This window comes from Palaemon carinicauda, chromosome 19 (genome assembly GCF_036898095.1).
Source record: "Palaemon carinicauda isolate YSFRI2023 chromosome 19, ASM3689809v2, whole genome shotgun sequence".
Classification (NCBI taxonomy): domain Eukaryota; kingdom Metazoa; phylum Arthropoda; class Malacostraca; order Decapoda; family Palaemonidae; genus Palaemon; species Palaemon carinicauda.
The window spans coordinates 6,576,343-6,603,541 of NC_090743.1; the positions used below are offsets into that span (position 1 = coordinate 6,576,343).

The 27,199-nt window shown below is 36.1% G+C and overlaps 2 protein-coding genes across 3 annotated transcripts in view; one reads left to right on the forward strand and one right to left on the reverse strand.

The window, feature by feature from the left end:
• mus301 (mutagen-sensitive 301) overlaps nt 1-18,751 on the forward strand; it is a 433,219-nt gene extending 414,468 nt beyond the window's left edge. Inside the window, exons 15-20 of one of the 2 annotated variants that reach the window (XM_068393102.1) lie at nt 36-193; nt 7,311-7,406; nt 10,281-10,454; nt 11,077-11,190; nt 15,737-15,871; nt 17,725-18,751. In XM_068393102.1, the coding sequence (XP_068249203.1) occupies nt 36-193; nt 7,311-7,406; nt 10,281-10,454; nt 11,077-11,190; nt 15,737-15,871; nt 17,725-17,829 (782 nt within the window). In that variant the 3' untranslated portion in view covers nt 17,830-18,751. The remainder of the gene's footprint in view (nt 1-35; nt 194-7,310; nt 7,407-10,280; nt 10,455-11,076; nt 11,191-15,736; nt 15,872-17,724) is intronic. The other variant, XM_068393101.1, reaches the window with a different exon arrangement.
• Nucleotides 18,752-24,199: 5,448 nt separating this feature from the next.
• LOC137658900 (probable glutamate receptor) overlaps nt 24,200-27,199 on the reverse strand; it is a 20,678-nt gene continuing 17,678 nt past the window's right edge. Inside the window, exons 14-15 of the mRNA XM_068394021.1 lie at nt 25,533-25,662; nt 24,200-24,359 (exon numbers count right to left, since the gene is read on the reverse strand). Coding sequence (XP_068250122.1) covers nt 24,273-24,359; nt 25,533-25,662 — 217 coding nt within the window. The 3' untranslated portion in view covers nt 24,200-24,272. The remainder of the gene's footprint in view (nt 24,360-25,532; nt 25,663-27,199) is intronic.

Genomic DNA, 27,199 nt, shown 5'->3' on the forward strand with positions numbered 1-27,199 from the left:
TACATTAAATTTCTAATGGTTAAATATGCTTTCAGGAAACATAGATCTTGATTTGGCTGGTCGCTTGTATGGTGACCTCATCAAAACACGTGAAAACCTTGCTGTAAATTGTTATTTGCATCTCCTGTATCTTGTTGTTCCTTATGATATTGTGAGCAGTGTAAAAGTTGTCCCAGATGTTTTGTACAAAGCAGTAAGTACCTTTCAAGTATTTTAAATATAGTTTATTTCAGCTTCATCAATGCTATAAGTTTTTACATTAGATTTTATAAATACCTTTCTACATTCATGCTTTTTATTCATGATTTTTTAAGCTTTCATGGTGGTCTTTGTCTTGCCATTTCTTTACTACTTCTCTGACTAACTGCTCATCCACTGTGTTCTTATGCTCAAACTTTCTCAGTTTTTGGAAACTTGGTTTATTATGTAGCCTTTGGACATCATATGTCACTTCAATGTCAACATCTGTATTTTATCTCAACCCGTGGGTTGTTGTGGGGTACTTCATATACCATGGCAGTTAAATATAAAGAGAAAAGGGTCGGCACCAATACACATCCTTGTTTTAGTACACATGTGATTGGGAAGGGGGCTGACAGGTTGCTTTGGTATATTACTTTAGCTGTCATCCCATCATGAAGGACTCTGACCATGTCAATACCTCCTGGCATACAAGGATCACTATTTGTCGATGACTTTGCAATTTATTGTAGTGGATCATCTGCACTACAAGCATGCCAAAATATTCAAGTTGCAATAAATGCTGCTTCCGCATGGGCAAATTCTCGCGGATTCATGTTTTCTCCTCAGAAGACCAAAGCCATTCGCTTTACTCGTACTCGTAAAAGGGAAGAGATCCCCACCCTTTTCTTAAATGATTGTATTTTGCCATATGAGGATAGTGTCAAGTTTCTTGGAGTCATTTTCAACAAGAAAATTACATTTGGTCCCCATATAAATGACCTATCTATCAGGGTTAAGAAGTCACGGAACATTCTGAAAGTGGTATCGCATTTTGATTGGGGTGCTGATAGAACAACTTTGCTTAGAATTTATACATCTTTGTGTCTGAGCAAGTTAGACTATGCATGCCAAATATATGGGTCAGCTACAAAGACTTTACTTGGAAAACTTGATATTGTTCACAATGCTGGGCTTCGCATCTGCACAGGTGCTTACAGAACATCTCCCATTGACAGTCTCTATGTTGATTCTGGCATACCTCCCCTTTCCATTCGCAGAGAGGAGTTGAGTTTGAGGTTTTTAGCTAGGTCCCTTGCTGTGAGAAACAATCCTAACTGTAAATATGTTAGGGCGCCTTTAGATCGGGCTCCTAACAGATCTAGAGTGCCTAAGCCTTTGGAAGTACAGCTGAAAAATGATGCTAGAGAAGAAGGCTTGTTAACAGCACAGATAGCAGAGGTAGGATATCCCAAGTCTCCTCCTTGGTGTAATCCACCTGTTAAAGTATGTTTTATGGCAGGAGGGAAAAATACCTTACCTAGTAGGGTAATGAAAAGTGAGTTTTTAAATCATGCTGCTCAACATCATGGAAAACATGTTTTTACAGATGGCTCCAAATCGGCTGCAGGAGTTGGAAGTGCAGCTGTGGTGGGGGATATTGTTATTAGAAGGAAACTCCCATCCTCTTGTTCAATTTTTACTGCTGAGCTGCACGCAATAATTCTCGCAGTCCAATATATTTTTAAAAATGGCAACCAAAATAGTTTTTAGACATTTTTTACGGATTCCAATAGTGTTTTACTCTCATTAAAACAAATTATGCCTGGCCATCATCTAGTACAAGAGGTGCAGGACTGGTTAGTACTTCTGCAGTCTAGGAAGAGTATCAGTGTTCACTTCTGTTGGGTCCCTGCCCATGTTGGGGTGGATGGAAATGAACAAGTAGATAAGGCAGCAAAGGAAGCTTCAGGGCTAAGTAATCCATCCCCCTTGAGTATTCCTTACAAAGATCTTAAAAGTGAGATTCATCTTTACTGTAAAAATAAGTGGCAAGCTTGATGGTCTGAACTGACCACCAATACAAAATTGAAACAAATCCACCCATTGGTGGATAAATGGTCATCTTGTAATTCTACTAGTAGAAGGGATACCATTATTTTAACTAGGCTGCGTATTGGCCATACACATGCAACGCACAATTATTTAATGAAGAGTGGGGAAGGGAGACAGGCCCCTCTTTGTAATACCTGTCAAGTGACAATGGATGTTAAACATATTTTAGTCAATTGTCCTGTTTTTAATCTTCAGAGGAGGACACATTTACTCCAGGACAAACCTTTAAGAGATATACTGGGGGAAAACTGTAATACCCTGAACTTGAGAAAATTTATACAAAGTATTGGGTTACTGTATATTACGAGCTATAATTGATTTTATTAATTTATTTATTTATTTTACACTTTTAATCCCTATTTATTTCACATCTAGATTTTATTGTATGAAAGTGTTACAATTTGTATTAAAGGTTAAAATGATACTAAATGGTGTGAGTGTACAGATATGATTGAATGATTTTCGTTATATAGCGCTGAATGGCCTTTGATGCCCTAGTGCTTGGCTTAATGCCTAAATCCTATATTCAATTCAATTCATTCTGACCATGTCAACAAAAGGCTCAGGGATTCCGAAGCACTTGAGAACAGAGGACATGACTGTTCTTGGTACGCTGCTGTATGCTTTTTCGAGGTCATAGAAAATTAGAAATATGGGTTTTTGCTGTTCTTTTGATTTTTCCTGTACAGTAGTTAGCGAGCATAGAAAATCATGTCTATGGTTCCTTTACATGGGCGGAAACCACACTAGGATTCTGGCAGGATTGTTTCTGCTACTTTTTGTAATCTATTTAGTAGGATCCTTGTCAAGACCTTCCCTGCAATTGACAGCAAGGATATCTCTCTATAATTCCCACCCTCTCTTCTATCCTTTTTTGAAGATGGTGACAAGGAATGCGTCTTTCCAATCATTGCGGTCCTGTTTTTCCTCCCATATTTCTAGTATGAGGGAGTGAAGACGTGTCTTCAGGACTAAACCGCTGTGGGTCTGGAGTTCAGTGGGAATGTTGTCAGGTCCCTCATCCTTCCCTTGACACATTTTTTTTTAAAGCTACATCGAAGTCTTGAAATGTAGGTGGTAGGGCCATCCATAATTGGAGTGGATGTTGTAGCACATTTCGGAGGAAGTCTTGTTGGGCTGATGACTTCTTGTTCAGGAGGGTATTGAAATGCTCTACCCAACGGTTCTGGATCTCTTTATCTTCCGTGAGGATGGTGTTGTCTACTGCCAAGAGTGTCCCTGCAGCAGTGTGCTTTGGTCCAAAAATTTTCATTTGCCTGCAAAGAAGCTTGTAAGGTTCCTACTGTCTGCATAACCTTGTAGATCTTGAGCCATTTGCTGCCACCATTCATTTTGTATTTCTCGAAGCCTGGCTTGGTACTGTGAATTTGCTTGTGCACATTTAGCCTTTTATTGGGTGGAAATTAGGGGTCGAGGTCTATTCGAGCTTTCCGTTTGGCGTTAATGAGGGGCTTAATATCTTCGTCGTTGTTGTCAAACCAGTCCTGGTGCTGTTTGCTCTGGTGGCTGATTATGGTTCTTGCAGCTTCATTGATGACATCTCGTAAGTTAGTCCATTCAGTGTCAGTTGAAGGTTCTCTGGCTGGTAGGTTCTGCTGGATTGCTGCTTAGAAAGCTCGAGATGTATCAGAATCTTTTAATTTACCAGTGACGTATCATCTAGCTTCGTTTTTTTTTTTTTTTTTTTTTTTTTTTTTTTTTTTTTTTTTTTTTTATGTTACACGTCTTCCTTTTGATGTTTAGTTTTAATCTTGTGATGAGCAGCCGGTGGTCCGTCCAGCAGTCATCGGCTCCATGCATGCTTGTTGTGGTCTAAACCTCATTTTTGTGTTGTAATCTGACAATGGCATAATCTAAGATATGCCAGCGGTTTGATCTAGGATGTTTTCAGGTGGTCTTAAATCAATTCAGGAGTCTGAACTGCATGTTTGTGATGAACAGTTCCTGTTCAGCACAAAGGCCAAGGAGGAGGAGGCCATTATCATTGCATTTTCCCACACCTTGCCTGCTGTTTATGTTATGCCAGAGTTCAGGGTCTTGCCCCACTCTGGCATTAAGATCCCCTAAGAGAAGGAGATGGTCCCCAGCTGGAATTTGGGATATGGCAGTGTCAAGCTGTTGGTAGAAGGCACCTTTGACATGGTCTTCCAAATTTAGTGTTGGGGTGTACGCTGATGCTAGCGTGAGAACTGGTTTTTTTAGTGTAGTAGTCGTAGTAAAGGGATTTTGACGAAGGAAAAATCTATTTCTGGGCGAGAGACCCTTGTCGCCCAGTGAAATGCTCCTTTTGCAGTTATATACCTTAGAAATAGTGCTAAAGGAGCATTTCACTGGCCGACACGGGTCGGAGCCCAGAAAGGTGATTCTTTCATTAATTGCATATACTGTAGTGTCAGGTTATGGGCTTTTACTAATTGGGTCCTAACTGCAAAGCCAACACCCCGGGAACGGTGGTCTTCCGGGTTTTTCCTTTTCTAAAAGAAAGTATACCCTGACCCAACTTTTGTGATTTGCCCTTCGCCAGGTATTCTAGCAAGAGCAGCCACATCGACGTTGAATCTTGCAAGTTCTCTTGAGATTAAGGCTGTTTGTATTTCAGGGTGGTGTGTGTCTCTGGCATCCATAAGGGTGCACACATTCCATGCACCTACTTGGAGGTACGATTTACTATGATTATTCCTTCTTTCATGGCTGCATATATGGTGCGTCATTGAGTGCAGTTGCCCAATGACTGGGATAGTGTGACCACCGGTGTTTAGCCTACCTTCTATAGGGCCTTCCCCAGTTCGGGTGAGCAGTAGTACTCCTCCTGAAAAGGCCTCCTCAGCCACGGGTGCAGGACCAAGTTCCTGTGTAGTCACAGTCGTAGGGAAAGTGGCTATCACACCTACCGCCAGTGTGCAGGTGCGGGCTAAGAGTTTCCAGCCACACCAAGCCTACTCCCACCATCCTTGTTTCATAGCCACTGGTCTTTTTAGGTAGGGTTAGGAGGAGAGGAAGAAAAAGGAAATAAGGAAGGTGTTAGAGAGACAGTAGCAAGACTGAAAAGGCCATTGGCCTGACTTTGTTTAGGGTAGGCAACTCTTTGCTAGAGCGATGGCCACACACTCTGGCTCCACACTTCTTCCTGCAGCACACAGGTGTGATGTACAAGACTGTAGTGTGGAGTTGCATCGGTCTGCCAATAATCTAGTCCACCAGATCTCACCAGGCAGCCAGACCGACTGGAATGGTTTTATTTTGGAGTTTTCCTTCTCCTCGCCTTTACCTTAAGAGGAACACCCTACGAGGCAGCAGAGGAAGTCTGATTATACCATCAGACACTCGGTCGCTTGCATGCATTCTGAATAAACGGGGGGGGGGGGGGGGGTCCACGGGAAGGTAGCATGCAAGTAGTTAGGAGGAGAGGCTGCAGGAAGGTTAAGACTAGCATAGACTAAGACGTGTGCACCCCAATCACTTTCACTGTATACATATTTTATATACTATACAATATCATAGTTGTTTTGAAGTTGAAATATACTCTTCATATGTTTTGCTAATGTCTTGTAAAGATAGCTGCAACTATATCTGTTCTGTAATGACTACCCCACCTTATGTGAGACATGGGGTATAACCTACTTATAATACATTAGTGGTAATTATTTTTTTACACTAGACATTATATAACCAGTGGCCATCTAATTATCAATACATACTGAAAACTGTGTTCCACAGTAATCCATCATTTTGACCTTTTTTTATTGTGTGTAAATTTTCAACAGTGAAGATAAGAGAAAAAATACAGTACTGTATCATACAATATGAGGATTTTAAGGAAAATGTTTGTGCTAGTTTCACAAATTAAACAACTAAGAAATGGTATTCAAACTTTACATTCAATAAAACCCCCTAATTCGTAGATACCCCAACTATTGTTTAATTATTGATACCAGTACTGTATAAAGATATACATTGAAAATCCACGTGACTACAGCCACTAAATTGGAATACCAGGCAAAATGGTTTAAATTGCAATTTGTTACTTAAAGACTTAGTAGAGTATGCTGCAATAACTTATATTTTAAGTAAAGGGAATGTTGGTCCAAGGCTTTTCCCATTTTTTTTCTTCCTATTTCCTTTTCATTTCTATTATTCACGCATATTTACTGTTCATTTTAGTCTACGTTTATTCAGTATTCCCCACTATATTCAATCAGTATTCATTTTATCTTATGCAGTTTTGTATCAACAATTTTACATCATAAAATTTTATGTAAATTTCTTTCTGTCTTTTACTAAATAAAACAAGTTTCTTTCCAGCACACACATCACCCCAGTTGCTATCTTTAACTACCTCCTCCTCTCCCTTACAGACTAAGTAAGCGAGGTACAAAGGAGATAATAACATGATCTATTTCCTAGTAAATCTTATCTCTCTCATACATAAAACCATACAAACAAAAGCTATCCTAAAATTGTAGGAAAGTGTTATACTGTATGTGGAAACTTGAAAGGAAAAAATCCTAGATGGTGATCCTTTTATATACTGTTTTATGCACATTTGTTTCCTCTGGCTGTTTCATACAATTCACTTTATCAAGAAATATGGCAATCATCACTGGCATTATCAGCTTCCAATACATAGTATGCTCTTCAAGGTCAATTGTTTAATGTTAGTTAACTTCTGGATAATGATTTTTATACAAATTCACTACAGTAATACCCCACCCTACATTGTTAATGGGTTCCAAAAGACTCAACATAAGTCAGTTTTTGACGGACTGTAGGTTGGATTTTCACCCTATAAAAGGTCTTAAAGCTTCCCAAAACATGTTCTTAACATGTAAAAGTACTAAACCTTAATCATTTTATAAAACAAGATACATAAGCTTCCATATGGAGCACAGTACTGTTCAGTACTTAATTGTTGTTTTATGACTAATGGACCAGTGTAAGTGGAATTTTCTTTTCTTTTTAATATTTTAAGGAAAGCAACGTAAAGTCAGAAATGATGTATGTTGAATCAATGTTAAGAGTGATATACTGTACTTCTACAAGCCTTCTACATGTCTCATGTTCTCTCATTAATGAATTAAGTCCATTAATAGTTGTGATCCAATGAATCTGTCAAAAGTGGCTCTTTTTCTTCCTTTGAATTTTTTTTTCTGACATTTCATGACAAATAGAACTAGTGTAGATTGAAATTTCTATATTTTGTATTTTTTTTTCAGTTTCTAAAGCTGGGGGAAGAAGAGTTGAAGGTGGCAAAATTACTTGACATAACAGAAGGAGTTTTAATCAAATTAACTATGGGTCAAAAGAGTAAGGTAGGTAACCACTATTGTTATATTTTAGTAATGATTTTTCATTTATTTACCTTTATTTAGAAAATGTCCTTGCATTCAACTGGTTGTAGCTGAAAATATTATAGCTAATAACCCAAATGAGCTAGTAATCTTTATTGTTATATATATATATATATATATATATATATATATATATATATATATATATATATATATATATATATATATATATATATATATATATATATATATATTACATTTCCCTTTTATCTGTAGGTCCATTATCATTTGATTGCTCTCTATTGTATTATTTATACATAGATGATGATGTAGAAACAGTGTATCCCAATTCATTGACCTTGATGGTTGAAAGACCATGGAACTCTTATCAAATCATTAATTGCCTCCTATCTTTGCTTCATTGGTCGTGTTACTTCTCAGTTAGCTTTAGAATAATTTTAGTTCTTTGTTCAGGGTTTGGTAGCATTTTGTTCACCTTTTTAACCCTTTCAATTCCACTCACGAATAAATTCAACACACGCTCTGGGCCCTTTTATGAGATATCTTACTTATTCATATGGAGAAGTAAGAATTTAAAGCTCATAGCCTATTGCTTATAACTCAATAAATCTTATTTCCATGATATATGATTTTACTTATTTATTTGATTTTTCATATTTGTAAATTATAGAAGAGAAATAAAAAACACAAGAAAGTATTGGACATAAAATACATTCAATTGTGCTGAAAGTATTAATATTTTTTTGGGGGGGGGATTGAAGTAGACTTAGATCTTACTATTATATTTCCTCATGGCTGGTGTTGTGGTTATATTCAAGTTTTCTAGGTTGCTAGAATGCCACCTATGTGCCTGCTCAATAAGTTTTAAATGAAAGATGGTCAGCTGTTTTCATATGTACTGTGATTAACTATTGTATAAACAGATTTTTAATAATATTTTGTTCCCTTACTATCAAACCTTCTGTTATTTATGTGGATATTCTTTTAGCGGCAACTGGAGGTAACCATTACGCTTTTAAGTTGCCAGGTAGTGGCTGGAGAGTACCCAGCCGCCTCTATATATATTCTCACAGCAGTGAGAGACGCCACTTTTTCTTTTGGCTCAGTAGTGATCGGACGTGTCCGCTCTCCTCCTGGCTGTCATATAAAAGATAGTACATCTTCATTTAATAATTGTACTGATTTCATGTCTTAAAACTAGAGTAAATGATAAATTTTACTCTTACCCTTAGCTTTGCCAACAAAACAGTATATGATCGATGTTTACTAGAAAAGTGGTAAAGACTACTTTGTTCCATAACTGGAATACAAACCTAGCTATTTATTTAGGAGTATTACTTTCTGCGGAGCAATACCCATAAATAAATAGCTAAGGTTTGTATCGTTAGGAAAAATACAAATAATCCACGAATTTGTCAATTTTTGGAAATCAAATATCATATAAAAAACTTTAGTAACAACAAACAGCAAAGGGAACTGTCATGTGTTTACTGAGTTCACATTTCTAACTTTGCCTGTGCTTCAACTATGAAAAAGAAAAATGAATATTAGAATATCAACAGTTTATGAAAAATATTGTCCTTCATTACAATATACAAAGAGAAAGTGGATCATGATCACCCAAAAACAATACTTAGGCATAATAATACAGCAATTGCTAACATATTATTATTATTATTATTATTATTATTATTATTATTATTATTATTATTATTATTATTATTATTATTATTACAAGCTAAGCTACAACCCTAGCTGGAAAAGCAAGATGCTATAAGCCCAAGGCTCCAATAGGGAAAAGTAGCCCATTGAGGAAAGGAAATAAAGAAATAAATAAACTATGAGAGAATTAATGAAGAATCAAAGTAAAATATTTAAGAACAATAACAACATTAGATTATATCTATAATATATATACTATAAAAACTTAAAAAACAAGTGGAAGATAAATAAGTTAGGATAACGTGCCCAATCCTACCCTCAAGCTAAAGAACTCTAACCCAAGACAGTGGAAGACCATGGAACAGAGGCTATGACACTGCCCCCCCCCCCACTAGAGAACAATGGTTTGAATTTGGAGTGTCCTTCTCCTAGAAGAGCTCCCTTACCAAGAAGAAAGTTGCCATTTAACAATTACATTGCAGTAGTTAACCCTTCTAGCGAAGAAGAATTGTACCATAGAAGACATCCTAAAGACACTAAAATCAGTATAAAACATAAAAAACCTGACATCTGGAGCAGAGACACATACAACATGGTTGTTCCATGCTGACTTTTAGACTGAAGAAGCTCAGTATGTGATTGCTGTTAGACGCTGGTCTCATTTCTTTACTAGCGGCATTAGTGTATGGGAAGGAAAGAAAACAGGAAAATTTCTTAATTTTAATGAGTATCGTCAACATTCCAAGCTTCCAGCGACTAAAGCAATACGAACATCAGTGGAGTTTCATAGAAATATAGCACAGCCAAAAAGTGTGAATGACAATAGTAATCACCATATCAGAATACATTTTTTTTTAGCTTGAATATAATGATAATTTGCATAGTTGGCCATATATTTGTTAATAGAGTGAAAACCTTGAATATGAAACTCAGGGATACTCATTTTTGACACATTTTCATAATATATATTTAAGCACTGTACTACATTTTTTGCTTTCAGATTGTGCATCATATTTTTTATTCAATAGTTGAGTTGAGAAGACTGTAGAGAAGACGTATATTGATTTATGATATAGCTACGAAACTTTTTTTTTTTATATTTCATAAATGGTTAAAAATGCTTTACAAATACAGAAAATCAATTCATATTTTAATTTCCTCGTGCTCATAAATCTATAGTATTACTGCATACACCACATCTTACTTTTCCAGAAAATATCAGAAATCGTCCTGCAGCGGTTCTATGTTGCCCTTATTTTGCACCAGTTATTCCAGGGAACTGGCATATGGGAAGTAAGTGACCATTTCCACATGCATCGTGGATTCACTCAGCAACTATTACTGGCGTCCTCATCGTTTTCATCTTGTGTACAACACTTTTGTCAGGTATTGTGATCTGAAAGCATTTTATTTTTAAGCCATTTACCATATATACGAGTATAATAGCTGATCTCGCGAGCAAAGTTTTATCGAAGAGAAGAGCGATCCCATTATCATCTCTTTATTCTCCCTCATCACCTTTTTATAATTGGATCAACAGGGCATTCATAGCTTGTCCTTTTAATTTTCTTTTGCTAAGGGTAATTGAAATTGTGAACGTTGAATCGACATGTAATATAGAATAACAGTATATACTGTATACCGTACTGTGGTAATATCATTATTTACTCCAGTTTATATCATGAATTGATGTATTTATATAAACAATTGAAATATAGTACTTATCAGTCAAGTACCAGTATATTTACCTGAAGTTTTACTTTCGTCCATATGGAATGTGGTGGTTGAATTTTGTTATATTGCTCAGTAATGATTTGCCTGTGATGTCTTTGAAATCTTTTGGTTCACCATATCTTTCTTTGCTTTCATAACTTGCTGTAGCCAAAGATCAAAATATTATATTCTTGAATTTTGAAATTTGTCATGGATAGTTTTCTGTTTTTGGTTGCAATATAAATAAATGTTTAGAGGTAATTATGATTAATAATTATTTTTATATTTGTTACAGGAAATGGAAGAATTATGGGCTTTTCGAGACCTACTTTGCACCTTTTCAAGACAGTTGTCAGGATGTTGTTCAGCTGAACTCCTTCCACTGCTCGATATTCCAGGCGTTAAAATGGTATGTACACATAACTTTATTACGTTAAGAAAACTATCAGATAAGATCCAAGAAAGTAGACTGAGGTGGTATGGTCATGTCATGAGAAGAGATGAACAGTAAATTGTGAGGAGGGTGATGGAGATGGATGTACAGGGAACGAGAAGGAGAGGGAGACCAAAGCGAAGGTGGATGGACTGTATCAAGGATAACCTTCGATCAAAGGGATTAACCGGTGATGAAGTGTGGGACAGAGGTAGATGGAGAAAGCTGACCGAAAACATCAACCCCACATAGAAGTGGGAAAAGATGTAGACAAAGAAGAAGTTGTTAAGATATGCCAATATACAATATTGGGGTATACGAAGAAAAACACAAAATCCTGAAAAAATTCACCGAGCCTCATATGGCAATGGAGAATACGCATACAAAATATGTTGTCAAAATTTCTCTTACTTTCATAGTTACAGGGTAATTAGTAAAAGTAACTCAATAAGTCAAAAACATTGATCCCTCAAAGAAAATGCATTATTTCTTCTGTTTTCATAAATTTTGATAATTATTACATTTTAATATACAACAAATTGTGAGCAATGGCATCTGTATAGATTCTATGAGTCACAAGACAGGGGAAGTTATAATTACACCCTCCAGTGCTAGCACAAACCTTAGAGAGAGTACACATTTTGAGTTTGACCTCTGACATTCGCTCGCTTTTACGTCTGTTTTTCTTTGTTTCGGCAAGAATTTCATCAGGCCAAAGAGGAAAAGACAATTTCCATATCTCGCTAACATTAGGAAGAAGAAAATTCGCTCTAATAAGAGTTCGGAAGTGGGTAATATCGGCGATATTAGCGGAGTTAGTGAAGGAGAGGGGGAGAGTGTTGTGGATGAAGGAGCAACCTGGAGCCTAAAGAAGCAAGATATTGAGCAAAGGATCTTTATTTATGATTAAATTATGATAAATAAGATTGTTTTGGTTTATTGATATCCAAAAAGGAACATAAAATTCATAATAATCATGATTTATTAATATTGTCTTTGTAGAAATACAAAGAAAAACTTTGAACGCCTGTATCTCAAAAACTATAATTATTAACCTTCAAATTTTATCTTCTCCCTTAATTTTAAAGATATAGCATTGAAATTTGGTATATAACTTAGAAAGACTTTATAAAACAATCGAATTGAGGCCTATTTCAATTTTTTTTTCTTACTTTTTCCTCTGATTTATAGGGTTTATTTTTTTTACCATAATGAAAAAAATTCATATATAGCAAAAAAATGACTTTTAGAAAAAAACTATATTTGATTGGAGGTCTACATCAGGTTTATATAGGGTAGTAATCCCAGGTCTTGATATTAAGTATCAAGTGATGAGGTAGAATTTAAAAAAACATTAATTTGCAGGATAAATCTCCCTGGCGTCGCAAAACCGAAGGTCAGAGGCAAAAATCCTATGCATTTTGGTGATACCCTAAGTCACCTTATTAAGTAGTATGAATGTCAAAGTCCTGTCCTTAAAAAAAGGCATTAGCCGGCCATCCCCCTTAAATACATTGGGCTCCTGAATACTTGTTTTGAGCATTATTAGTCCCTTGTCTGAATCATGTTCTTAGTGGTGAATTTTCTTCCCTAAACTGATGCTACCAATGATACAAATACTGTAATTGTCTTGGACCATCACTCCATATTTTTCTACATGTCCGTAGCTTCCTATTTTGTGTAACATGGTTGCTAATGCTTACAAGCTGTAAATAGTCTTGGTATACGTATCATACTATTTTTTTCAAATGTCTTGTTTTCAAGAAATTTTACCAATTATACAATTAATGGTTTGCATAGCATCTATAGTCCTAAGTGTTAGTTTTCCATATTCAATTCATACAAAATCAAAATTTATCCCTTCATTGACCAATTTTTGATGACCATTTCTTATACATATCTTACTCTTTGGATGGTTATGCACATTCCTCAATTTAAAACATACTGAATTAGTATATCCTTGATTTAGCCCGTACAATTACAAGCCAGTAAACGAGAATCAATCCTCTGAAAATTCATCTTACAATTTTGCTAAATTGAGATGATTGTTAACTCCAAAGATAAAACTATGATTGTAAGTTGCAATTTTACTGATTTTAGAGAGGTAACTCAAGATACATACAATTTTCCAAACTTACTATAATGATGTAGAAAATCTTTGCTGTTTTAATAGATTAATAGCATTTTTCAGTTGCATTCAATACAAAACTCTAAACAAATTGTAAAGCAGTCTTTATGATGAAATCAAATTAAAACATGGAGATGCAGTGCGTGTAAAGTCTAAAGTAGAATATATCTGGTGATGAGCAGAAAAAAGAAATACAGTGATGCCAATTTCCAAGGCCATGAAACATTAAAGCACTGGAAGAGTTTGCAGCTATGATCTGCCAATTTCCCAAGGCCAGGAAATATGAAAGCACTGCAAGAGTTTGTTGGTATGATCAAACACTATTACCGTTTTATACCAAACTTGGCTACAATTGTCTCCTTTATACAAATGGTTAAAAGGAAAAACCAAAACATTATGTTGGTGAGATAAATAAGAAACAGCATTTCAAGAAGCTAAAAAAGCCTTTAGTTCTGCTGCAACGCTAATATGTCCTCTCTCCAATAAGTCTCGTACACTGACTATGGATGAAGGTAGCACAGCAATGGATGCAGTAGTGGAACAGGATATAGATGAGGTCTGCCAACCTCTACCATTTTTCAGCAGGAAGTTTTATCCAGCGGAAGAGAAATACTTCACATTCGACAGAAAACTACTGTCTGAATGGTACATTCAGCATTTCAGACATGTTCGAGAAATTACAATTTGTGATGTAAACAGACCATCAGCCCTTGATTTACGCCTTCACATTAAAAGGCAGATTGCTGGTCAGCTCTCTAACAGCAGCAATTATCAGTGATCACCAAGTACTCCTGCACCATGAAGTACAGTATTTGAAGGGCTCTTCCAACATCACAGATACCCTTTCCAGAAACACCATTAATGCTGTCCAAATCGGGACATCATACCACGAAATAGCAGCAAACCAGGAAGACAAAGAAGACCTACAGTGCCTCTGGCAGGAAAGTACCACCCTTTCGTGGAGGATTTTTGTCATAGAAGACGGAGAGACAACCGTTACCTGCTAGACAAGTATGGGACGTCGTCATCACTCCTATTTTCGAGTTGTAGTAAGGAAGGATTTCAACCTCATCCATGATCTATCACACTGTTCAGGTTGCTCCACTACCCGCACCTTAACTGAGCAATATATTTGTGGGGAAAATTGGAATGTCTTCTCTGTCAGACACCAAAGATCACAAAGCACACAAAATCCAGGACAGGGGAATTCAAGACAATAGATTGCGGCCTCTCTCATATTTACGTCAACATTATGAGACCCTTGACCCCCCTCCAAGAGATATACAGTAGATAACTTTTCACCATCAGTGACTAGAATACTAGATGGCCCAAGGCAAAGCCTGTTAAACAGAAGACAGCATGAGGAGTAGCTAAATGTCAGATATCTGTGTTGTAAAAATATCAGTTAATCTCAGCCAGCATTTCTGTCCTAACTATGACCAGCAAAAACCTTGCAAAATTCCACCAGTAGAATGCTCATAATTTTGTGAAAAGATTCTGGAATAATAGATAAATGTTTTGTCAAATACAAAATAAATTTGGGTAGATTTGGACATATATCATGTGCAAACAGCTTCATTAAAATGGTTAAAGAAATAAGTTATGTTGAAGAGAGATATTTACAAAGGTAAAATTATTATTACTGTATGAACAATTCCATACATTTTCTATTATTTTGTATGTAAGCATATCATATGGTAATCTATACATGGAGTTTAAGGTCCCCTATTATCTGTGACATTTGCTCTCCACAGATAAGGTGAATCAATTTTACTTGTTTTGAATTGGCTATATGTGCTCAACTTATAGGTATTTGGTGATAACCCCGACGTGACTTGATCCTAAAATACAGAGCTACAATTATGGTTAAACATATTGTGTGTGACGGTCCAATTCTTAAACAAGAACATGTATCAAGTTTTGGAAAACCAATACCTTGAATAAACTTTGTTAGAGTCTTTAACCTTAACCTTATCAGTTTATACAATATTTCATCTTTTATGGAGTTTTGATTGATTTCATAAGGCTATTTTATGACAAACTTCAGGCAAATATTGAGAGTTAAGAATGTAAATTTGATTATCAGGTTAAATTGTTAAATAATAAGTCATTACACAAGGTTCTGTATCTTATAAGGGAATTGTTGTTCTTGAAAAGACCTCATTTCCCTATTGCACCTTAAAAACAATCAGATATCCATTTTTCCTGTATTAGGAATCATTAAAGGCATTGTATACGATGAAATATTAATTTTACTGTATACATTTTCTCCATTTAATTTTAAAATCTAAATTGAAATTGTTCCTTTCTGATTAAGATTATAATAAATGTAATTACCAGGAGAAACTTTTAATTAGTGTATTGATATCTTTTTCTAAACGCTTCATTTTGCAGGGTCGAGCCAAGATGTTGTACAAAGCTGGATTTCACACACTTCATGATGTTGCAAATGCTGAACCAAGATCTCTGGTGGAAAATGTAGAGCATCTGCCGTATCGCACAGCTACACAGATTATTAATTCTGCAAAGGTAAAATTAGTTTTTTTACAGCAAATGTTTTATCTTCCTTAATCAGAACTTTTATCATTTTTATTTGAGTTTTATGTACTTTGTATATTTGTAAAATGTCCTAGCTAAGAAGCCACTTTTACACTTGGTAAAAAGATCATAAATTGATGTTCGATATTCTGATTTGTCTGCTTTTATTTAGGGAAATAATTTCTAATGCTGTAGTTATCTCCTGCAAGGGATACTGCCTAAAATGTGCCTTGCATAGTACATTATAGATGGTTCTGAGGGTTGTTTGTGGTGTCCCTTTTGCCCCTATTCTTGTTGCCTTTTACCTTTAACTACAGTAACTGTTGTTTCCTTTGATCTAATTAACTGTCAAATAATGTCAGATAACATGTAAATTTCTTCAACGTTATCTTGATCTATTTCACATCTATTAATAATAATTGGCAACAGCATTGGGATAGTTTAGAAGGAAGTAAGATGAGAGAAATAATGACGTTATATCTCCTTGGAGGTATAACATGATGCCCCGAAAGTGGGAGACTACTCTTTGTCGTCTCCACATTGGGCATACTCTGTTAACACACAAGTTTCTGATGACTGGGCAACACCAACCATATTGCAATGGCTATTTGGTACCCTTGACATTGAGTCCCATGTTGATCGATTGCCCTACTTATAGCGCCTTGAGAAATAGATATCTGTTTGAGGATGGCAGGTTCACCTTTGCCAAGATTCTTGGAGACAATGTGTCTTATCATCCTAGTGGTATTTTTAGATTTATTTCAGAAGCAGGTCTTCTGAAAACTATTTAACTTTTATAAGGACATATTTACTCTAATTGTTTTGATTTTAATTTCCTTTTATTCTCTATTTATAACATATAATGTCGGCGTCAATGACCTTAGATGTCAGGGTGCCAGAGAGCTCTCAATCAATCATATTTATTAAGAACAAATCCCTTAGCTTAGCCTTTGAGTTTAGAAATAGTTAACTGGTGTTATTACATGCATTGAATTGTAGTTATGAGAACAGTTACTCTGATGAGTATTACAGTAGATCTGGTAATAGTAAGATGGAGAAAAGTACGAATAGCCAAAATAAACCATAGAGGAAGGGCATAGGTAAAGACCTAACCAGATGGGAATTCAGGCAAAGAAGTACTGTTCAGTAATACCTCTCGATATGATAGTTTCCGAATAAGAAAAATTCATGATACGAAAAGATACAAAGATTTTTTCACCTCATGATACGAAACGAGATTCCCCCAGCCGTTAGAATATAATTTTAAAATTCGTGCACCGCAAAACTGTAAACTCGCCACCACCATCCTGCTTTCCCATTGGTTACCTCCCTACCTTGATGCTAGTTACCACTGTAAGATCCTGCTCTCCTAATTTATATCAATAAGTATATTTTTAAGTTGAAAAACATAATGAACAGTACTGTATTGTTTGTGCTACTACACATATTAAAACATTAGCCATATATTTTTCTTTCATTTCGGGAAATAGATAATAGATCATAATATATTTTTTAATTTTAATGTCATGATTATTAATTTACAAGTAATTTTATATCAGTAAGTACATTTTTAAATTAAAAAACATAGTGAACAGAACTGTATTGTATGTATGAACGCACAATGCGCTGAAGCATATGAAGCACGTTAGCATTATATTTTCCATTCATTTCGGTAAATAAATAACAGTGTAACAATTTTTCCTTTTAATGTCATTGCAGCTTCATTGCCTGTAAAATTGAATATGATTTTTGTATCTCATCACAAAATATTAATAATTACAGTTTATACTTCATTCTGTAGAGTGAAAGATGTTACTCTCATGATAACATTTTTTTATCAACAGATGCTTCTACTAGAGAAAGCAGAATCACTGCAAGGAGAGGCAGAAGAGGTGTTATTAGGATTAAATCAGGTACCTACAAATGCAAGGGATGTCAATGCTACATAGTAATAATTTTTTTTCTTTTGTATTTTCTTTGTCTACAAGTAAATTATTGCTTGTTTTTTCTTACGTTATTTAAGATTGAACGTATGTTATATATCAATTAAGTATTTATTTGTAATCATTAGTTTCTTTTAATGGTATGTCCTTCACAACAACTATGGGGTTATGCCCAATGTATTTTCAGCATTTTCATATGCCTTCTGCCAAGCCTTTAGAGATTTAACATTGATAGGACATAGGTGATTTAAAGTATTAATACTACTCCTTACAGCATATGAACCTTAAATTAATAAAACTAGACTCCATATAAATGTATTGAGAATGTCTCAAACCTAGTGTCCAGAACTGTCAAATCTTAGTCCTTGCCACAAACTCTGGGACAAAGACAAGAGACAAACCCCCTAAGCCTCCAAGGGAGTGACCTGATGATATAATTCATTAAGTTTGCCTATTCTCTGCCAATTCACATACTTTACAAGCAAAAAGACCATTTTGAGGGTAAGAGCCCAGTTAAATGACCTTATCAAGGGCCTGAACTGATCTTGAGCCGACCCCCAAGAACAAGGGTCCTGTCCATTTTCAGAGGCCTGAATTCCTGAGGTTGGCAAGATTGCTCAAAGTTTCTAAAGAGCATGAACATGCTATTTTTCCCTGTCGGAGCCCTTGGGCTTATAGCATCTTGCTTTTCCAACTAGGGTTGTAGCTTGGCTTTTAATAATAATAATAACTCACATGAGGATCAGAAGTCAATATCATTCTGTCTGAAGACCTGGCTCAAGGCTGATTGGTAGCCTTTCATAGCTAAAGCTAAAATGATTCTCATAGCACAGGTAAACAACGAAGTCCATGACTTGTTGAATAGTTGCTCAAATCAGAGAGACATCTTATCTGCAACACTAATGCCAGAAGAGAGCCAACTTTTCCTAATACCCACATTCAAAGGATTGTTGAGATATCCAGACATCTTCAAAGTCACGTGAGAAAAACTTCTTACTCAGATGAGACACTGGATAGTTTTCAGCAATGAAGTGCAAGCAACTCAACAGACTCATGGTGCAGTAATTCTGAATGTATAGGTAACAGGGAAGAGTAGACCAGGAGGTTATCTCACTTGGGAATTAAATCAGAAGAGCCAGCAGGTTGGGATGCCATTAAGCTTGGTGCCATGTTTGATCAAACAGGGCAAGATCCGAAGAGATCAACACTGAGGTGGCCCCTCTGCCAATCAAGTTGAATGAGGGAAAGCCATAAACATCCAGGTTATCCCATGGATGTTGGAAGTTGTCCTACAATGACACCCATAGGTCTGGAATGCTCAAAATTCCTAATCAGAGCCGAGAGTTCCCAAGAGTCTGAGAGATCTAGTCCCTTCAGTTTGAGTATTTGGCTCAAGGCTGAGCGGCAGCCTTTCCCCGCAGTGACTGAAAGGGCCTTTTTGTTCCTTAAGAACACCATAAATCTGCAATCAGGGGAATAGCGGCTTTGAGTGGAGCAATATTCCCCCTACGACACCAATCACAAAAGATTTTCCACTTTGCCTGGTAAACTGCTGCTTAAGACTTTCAGAGATATTCAGAAAGCTGCTTCGCAGTTGGTCATTAAAGGCCCTTCTTTTGGAGAAGATTCTGGATAGCCTTCAGCTGTGAAAGGACAGACAATGGACAGGGTCATGAAATTTTCTTATGGGTAGTTGCCATAGCAATTTTGGCCATTCTGAAAGTTCTCTTGATACTTCTGTGAGAAGTTCCGGCAGGTCTGAATACCACTCTGCTACTGGCCACTTTGGAGCCACTAGCATTACACACTGATTCCCTTGGTTGTTCTGACCCTGTTCAGTGTCTATTGAATCAGACAGAATAGTGGGAAGGCATTAAAGTCTAGACCATCCCATGGGCTTTTGGTGGTAAGGCATTAAAGTCTAGACCATCCCATGGGCTTTCGGTGGGAAGGCATTAAACTCTAGACCATCCCATGGGCTTTCGGTGGGAAGGCATTAAAGTCTAGACCATCTCATGGGTTTTTATGTGGGAAGGCATGAAAGTGTAGACCATCCTTTGGGTGTCGAAATGCATTTACTATCACTGCATCTTGGTCTGGAAGTGGAGAGCAATACACCGGGAGAGTTTGTAATTCAGATGGGTGGCGAACATGTTCAGAGATGGGAAAACCCACAAAGTCACGTCTTTTCACCACTAGAGAAAGTAAAGTTTATGCTGAACCACCTGTCGCTCCTCGACGACTCACATGGTCTTCAGTGACATTCCTCTTCCCAAGGATAAACCTCACCAGGATATGATGTTAAATTAAAACTGTGGAAAATGTAACTTGAAAACAATAACTCAATACATTTCCCTACCTAGCAAGGAGAAAATCCTTGTTCAACATCCAAGTATGCTGATGATTGTGCAAAATTAATTGAGGCCTTTAGTGAAAGGTTCAGGGATGTCAAAAGTAAACAATAGGAGCTAACCTCTTTGGTAGACCATTATTGTGGAACCAGCAGGTATTCCTTCTGACATACAACTCAAATTAATTCAGCTGCAAAGTGATGAAGAATTTAAGCTAAGTACACCAATCTCTTGCTTATAGACTTCTATGGAAGATAGGATATATAAAGGTAGATACTATTTCATCATTGAGGGGGCATGCGGTGAAATATTCATCTATATTTGGAACAACATATTGATTGATGTGATCAATCCTTTTCAAATCTTGCCTTTGCAAAGAATCATTTGCATTCAAGACTCTCTGATACAAATCTTGCAAACCAGCTGCAAGTTGCAACATTATCCCTACCACCTGACCTCATCACATTAATCAAGTGAGTTCCATATGTAGACATTCTCAGGGCATTAAATCACAAAAAAAATTTGAAGATATTTGATAGATATGCTAAATAAATAAGCAATTTCTTAAGAAACAGCATTGTTTTTGTTTTTATTTGTTATTTATGCAACATTAATTAGGCCTCCTCTTAAAATAAAATTCTGCAATTTTATATTCACACATTCATGACTTATTATTGTATGCAATGCATGCAATAATAAGTCCTAAAAATATTGAGGCTTATCTTTCGTTTGACCCATGACTATTCGTAAATTTTCTATGGCTCTCGGAGAAAATCATGAAGGATCAAATGGCCCTCCATACGAAATAAGTTCCCCATCCCTGTCATAAGTGAATACTGTTCATGCTTGCTATTGTTAGTAAACATAGGCAGAAGCTGACACTACTGCATCCCCTTGGGACTAGCTGTTTGTAAAATATAACCTTTCAAGGGTATGTATCAATAGTCCATTGTGTGAGTGCTCTGAAGAGCTAATAGTCCATTGTGTGAGTGCTCTGAAGAGCTCTCCCTTCAGTAACATAGGGAATACAAGCCGGAGAAAGTAACCCCTAAGGATTACATTTCACAAAACTCAGTGTCTAACAAGACTAGTTGTGCCCTGCGGCACAATGATGGCATGCAGAGACCACAATCAATTGACAGTAAACTGTATTTGCAGCAATAATCCTGAGGTTCTGTCTTTCTGAGCTCGCATACGCAACCGAAGAAATTAGTTTTAGCCTTTTATGAGGTGTTAGTGAATGCCCTAAAGGAAGGGGGTTCCCCGTGAAGAACCGTAGCCTTGCATGCAAGGGTTTGTTGGCCTAAAATACAAAGAACACAATCACAAGGCAGGTTTGGTTCGCTGGTGAGGGGTAGAGATCGCTGCCGGGCGTTAGCGAATTTTGGCGAGCGCTGGCCAGTATCAGCAAACTCTGGTGAGGAGAGAGTCGACTCTTACCTGTAAGGATGGGTACAGGTAATGTAAGTGCGTGTGCAACAGTAAGTTGAAGCTGTGCGCAAACTAAGGCGATCAGCTTGGGTTGTTCGCAGACCTTCATCAAGCAGAAGATCTCACCCACCCACCTCGCTAGAGCTCAGTGGATGGGTCCGCAACAAGACGCATAACTTCTCTGCAAATCTAGGGTCTTTGCGAAGTACTCATGCTTAACCTACCCCCACAGGGGGTTGGCTTGTAGCTTTATGTCATCCCCTCGGAAGGGAACGAAAAAGATTGTGCTGGACTTGAAGAACAGCAGTTTCTCCCTCGTAAGAGGTTGAAACCATGAGGCACAGGTCCTGGAGAGCCTGGCCTCAAATAACCCCCAAGAGTTGCAGCCTAAGAGTATTTTCTCCCTCATAAGAGGAAGAAACCATGAGGCACAGGTCCTGAAGGGGGTGGCCTCACAAAGATCAAAGAGCTTTGTTGTGCCCAAAGGTACGATGTCATTAATAACCCCGAAGAGTTAAAGCCTATGAGACTCATCGATGGGAGAGGTGGCGACCACAAGCAGTTGGCAGGCATCAACATCTGCAGCAAGACCCCAAAAAGGAAATTACTCACAAAACTCATTTTGTACCCTGAGGGTATGGCAGCGATGAGCAGGAACTGTAAGCAGTCACCTATCCCCTTCGTCGCCAAGCTCCGAAGAGCAATAGTAGAGCATGGAAGAATCCAATTCTTGCCGGAGGAATCCTGTGAGTGGGAAACCACTCAGGCGAAGGCAGTCTCTCCCACGGGTGGAATAGGTAGTTGCCCAACACCTGATGGAGGTTAACTCTCCCTCAGTGGGGGAAATTGTCCAACACCTGGAGGTGGACATCTGGGCAGCGCTCTCTGCTTCTCATCAACAAGATTTGTTCAAGTTGAAGATCGGCATCAAGAACTGCCTGAGAAACATAGCCGAAGTTTCTGAGTTCACCTCAAAGGGATACCCCCGACTGGAAACCCCTAAGGGAACCAGTCTGCCACTGCTCTCGTTCCTACACCGGACCTGCAGGAAGGAAGGTAAAGAGAAGTAGAGAGTGCTGCAGTAAACTGTAACACCATCGGAAACCATTCCTTTACGGGTAAACCAGAAAGTGTCAAGGAAGGTACGGGTTGCCGCAAGCAGCAACAGAGGAGACTTCTCCCGGTGGTGGAGGCCGTTACTTCGCTTCACTAAGGGAAGCAACGGAATCCACACCTAAGGGAAGTTTGAGTCACCATCCTGAAAAGAAAAAGGAATCTTTTAAACTTTAGGTCAGCTTTAAGCTGGTTAAAAGGTTTTGACGGGAGAGCAAAACTGCACCTTAACTCTACTTGAGCTAAAATAAATAGTCACGGCTGTTTAATAGGGCTGGTGTGAACAGGGTAATTGGTTGACCCCCACTAACTAGCAGAGGGTAGTTACATCAAGAAAAAGCTTTAATGGTTGGTTTCAACTATCGCCAAAATAATACTGTACTACTTAAAGAGCATAAAGCTTGTATATAGTACCAGAACAAACCTCAATTTCTGGGTACGGAAACTGGGTAGCAGGCTCCTTTTGAGAATGCGCCACTGCGATTTTATACAGGGTTAGCAAATTCAACACTGTGGTTAAAAGTGTAATGTTGGAAACTGTGATCTTTCGCACTAGAATACACCTTTCAGTAATCTGAAATGATTGTGGTTCCTAGAAAAACAAGCTCACAAAGCAGAGATATCAAAGTTTGAGAATCATGGTTCTCAACAACTTTGAAAAAGATCTTGCGTGTTTTCCAGTCAATGGCCCTGAATCTGCTTTCGTCCACTTCCAAAGCGTGTCTGGGTCCATCAGTCTTCTTACTGTCCATATGAGAATCTTAACACATATTTCCCATCAGAAGTTGTACCAGTCAACTAGGGTATGAGATGCTAGACACTCTTCCTTACTAGCAATAATCTCTTGGGGCCAGTGCTGAATACAACACAAAACTATTTAGAATTTTCTCATTCTTGGAGATGTCCCCCTTTGAAGAAGGAACTACGTCTGATTGAGAATTTCTTATGACAATGTCTGTTCGTACAACACAAATCATTTGGGTGTTTTCCTGTATGAACATTGCGACCATCCCTCTAAGGGCTACCTCACCTTCATTTCACCTATCAACAGACACCCGAAATATCACCTAAAAGGCTTTAAATCTTTAAAGTATTCAGTGTATAGACCAGTATAACTGGCCTTTGGTGATTGTCTCACAATGCTAGGACAGAGAAAATTATATTCATCTGCCTTTGTCAAGCCGCATTTGTAACCCAAACCATCACTGTATATCAGTAGGAAACGTTATCTAAGAAGTATTCTTTATTACCACCACAATCAAATTCAAATCACACACACACACACACACACATATATATATATATATATATATATATATATATATATATATATATATATATATATATATATATATATATATCACAGTAATTACTGTATATCCTCAAATAGCATTGTTCAAAAGTCTTAAAAGTGTTGAATAGTTTTTGAACAAAATTTACTCTAAGTAACACTAAAAACCTGGAGAAAATGAAAAACCATAAGTTTCCATATATATGTAATCATCATGAATAAAATACATCCAGTCAGAGTGTTGAACCATAGGACTTACTTTACTAAGTAGCATATGAAGTGATTGCAATTTCCAAGAGGAGTGTCAGTCCTCCTAAGATGTTACCGATGGCGTAGACAACAAAAATGCCCTGCAAAATGTAAGCGACTAAGTATAGATTATTGATATTTTATAAGCAACAGTTGATAAATTGATTATTTGGAATCAGTGTTTGATTTAAGCAAAATGAGAAAATCTGAATAGAATTTGTTCATTATTATTGCATGATTACAGGAATGAAAAAATAATTTAATGCCAAAATGATAACAATAACAATATGTTAACAAAGAGGAAAAGGACTGATATGATTGAAAAGGAAAAGAAAGAAAAATTATTCGGCAAATTATGCAGAGGAAATCGTTCACAGACGTAAACCGTTAAAAAAAACAGTAATTTTAATCGGAAATTCTCCATAAAAATATACTGTTCTCAGCCATATTTCAATAATATACAGGCAACTGTAATTTTACCTTAATTTGTTATTATTTTTACGGCTGGTGACCGTAATACTGTATCACTATTTTTACGTCAATATATCCGTTTTTCAAATAGTAAAAATCATGGAATAAATGTTGCCAGACATTTACCGTTTTGTTAATGCAAATTTTTAACTGAACAACTAACTATAAATTATTGATGTTTTATAAGCAACAGTTGATAAATTGATTATTTGGAATCAGTGTTTGATTCAAGCAAAATGAGAAAATCTGAATAGAATTTGTTGATTATTACTACATGATTATGGGAATTAAAAAAATAATTGAGTACCATATTGATAACAATAACAATATGTAAACAGAGAGGAAAAAGTAGTGATATGTTTGAAAAGGAGTATTAAGAAAAAATATTTGACAAATTATGCAGAAGGAATCGTTTACGGAAGTATTATTTTTATAATTACTAGCTAAGCTACAACCCTAGTTGGAAAAGCAAGATGCTATAAGAACAAGGGCTCTAACAGGGAAGAATAGCCCAGTGAAGAAAGGAAATAGATAAACGATATAAGTAATGCAATATTATGAAAAAATATTTTAAAAACATTAACAACATTAAACCAGATATTTGATATATAAACTATAAAAGGACGTTCTATTTTTAAACGATCTATAAAGGTAAGTTGTAGTAATGTGTCAGTGTTTCTATATTATGAAAAATAGGTGACTTTGAAGCATGGAATCTAATTGTCAAATTAAATATCAGTTAAAATTAATTAATTAAAGATGTCTTTCTATTTGAAACTGATTAATATTCTTTGTTTACTTACCCAAAGATTGGACATATCGAGATTCGAACTTAATAAGATTTTTGTTGGTTGACTCATACATGAGATTGATTTACGAAATTCTTGAGTTAGCCAGCTTCCATAAATGCCACTTTCCGTTATTCCAACAATTCTGTAATAAAACGTGAATATTTTGTAATACGTGGAAGAATTATGAATTTGAATATTTCTATAACCTCATTTAAGAATCTTAGTACATACAATATATATATCATTAGTGTGTAAAATTACTTTGAACCTATTAAGTCTACACTGTTAGAAAAAACTGTAATTTTTATCGGAAATTCTCCGTAAAAATATACTGTTCTCAACCGTATTTCAGTAAATTACAGGCGACCCTAATTTTACCTTACTTTGTTATTATCTTTTACAGGTTGGTGTCCGTAATATCACTCCTTTACATCAATATACCCATTCTTAAAACCGTAAATGCCTGGCAACATTTATTCCAGGATTTATACAGTTTTTTCAACGGCAAACTTTAACAGTGAACTTTATATCAAAGTATCAGTAAGCAATTCTCAGATTGATAAATTATCTCATAAAATGCTTTAGTTTTATCTATATTACTTGATGAGATAAAGAAGAAACAACAGAAGATCCTGAGTAGATTTATCAAAGATTTAATCATCTCATATATGAAATATTATTATCATTATTAAATGCTAAGCTACAACCCTAGTTGGAAAAGCAGGATGCTATAAGCCCAGGGGCCCCAACAGGGAAAATAGCCCAGTGAAGAAAGGAAATAAAGAAAAGTAAAATATTTTAAGCATAGTAACATTAAAAAAAAATATTTCCTATAAAAACTATAAAAAAAACTTTAACAAACCAAGAGGAAGGGAAACTAGATAGAAGTGTGCCCGAGTGTACCCTCAAGCACGAGAACTCTAACCAAAGACAGTGGAAGACCATGGTACAGAGGTTATGGCACTGCCCAAGACTAGAAAACAATGGTTTGATTTTGGAGTGTCCTTCTCCTAGAAGAGCTGCTTATGACAATTCTTAAAATCCATTGATCTTGTCAACGTTTTTACTGTTTTTGTTTTGCAACATCCTTGAGGTCATGAATCCAAAATGAAATAATAGCCTACCAGAGACACCATAGAAAATCTGAATGTAAAGAAAAGGAAAAATTAAAAGAAAAGAGCCTAATCTGTTATCCTTGCTTGATTACCAAAGCCTGCTTTCAAAGATTAAGAATAAATAAAGAAGGTTTACTGTCATTAAACCAAAGAAATGAGTGATGTGATAACCGACTGTCAAAAAGAAATCAGTTTGTAGTAAGTCAAAAGTCTTCGCCTTGAGCTATGTTCCCAATTATCATTATTATTATTATTATTATTATTATTATTATTATTATTATTATTATTATTATCATTATTATTATTATGATTATTATTATTATTGTTATTATTATTACTACTATTACTATTATTATTGTTATTATTATTATTACTATTGTTACTATTATTATTATCATTATAATTATTATTATTATTATTATTATTACTACTACTTTTATTATTATTATTATTATTATTATTATTATTATTATAATTATTATTAGTTCCTTTATTGGCTTCTTATATGTAGTTTATATGTAAGAATAAATAAAGTCTAAAGTCTATCATTATTATTATTATTAC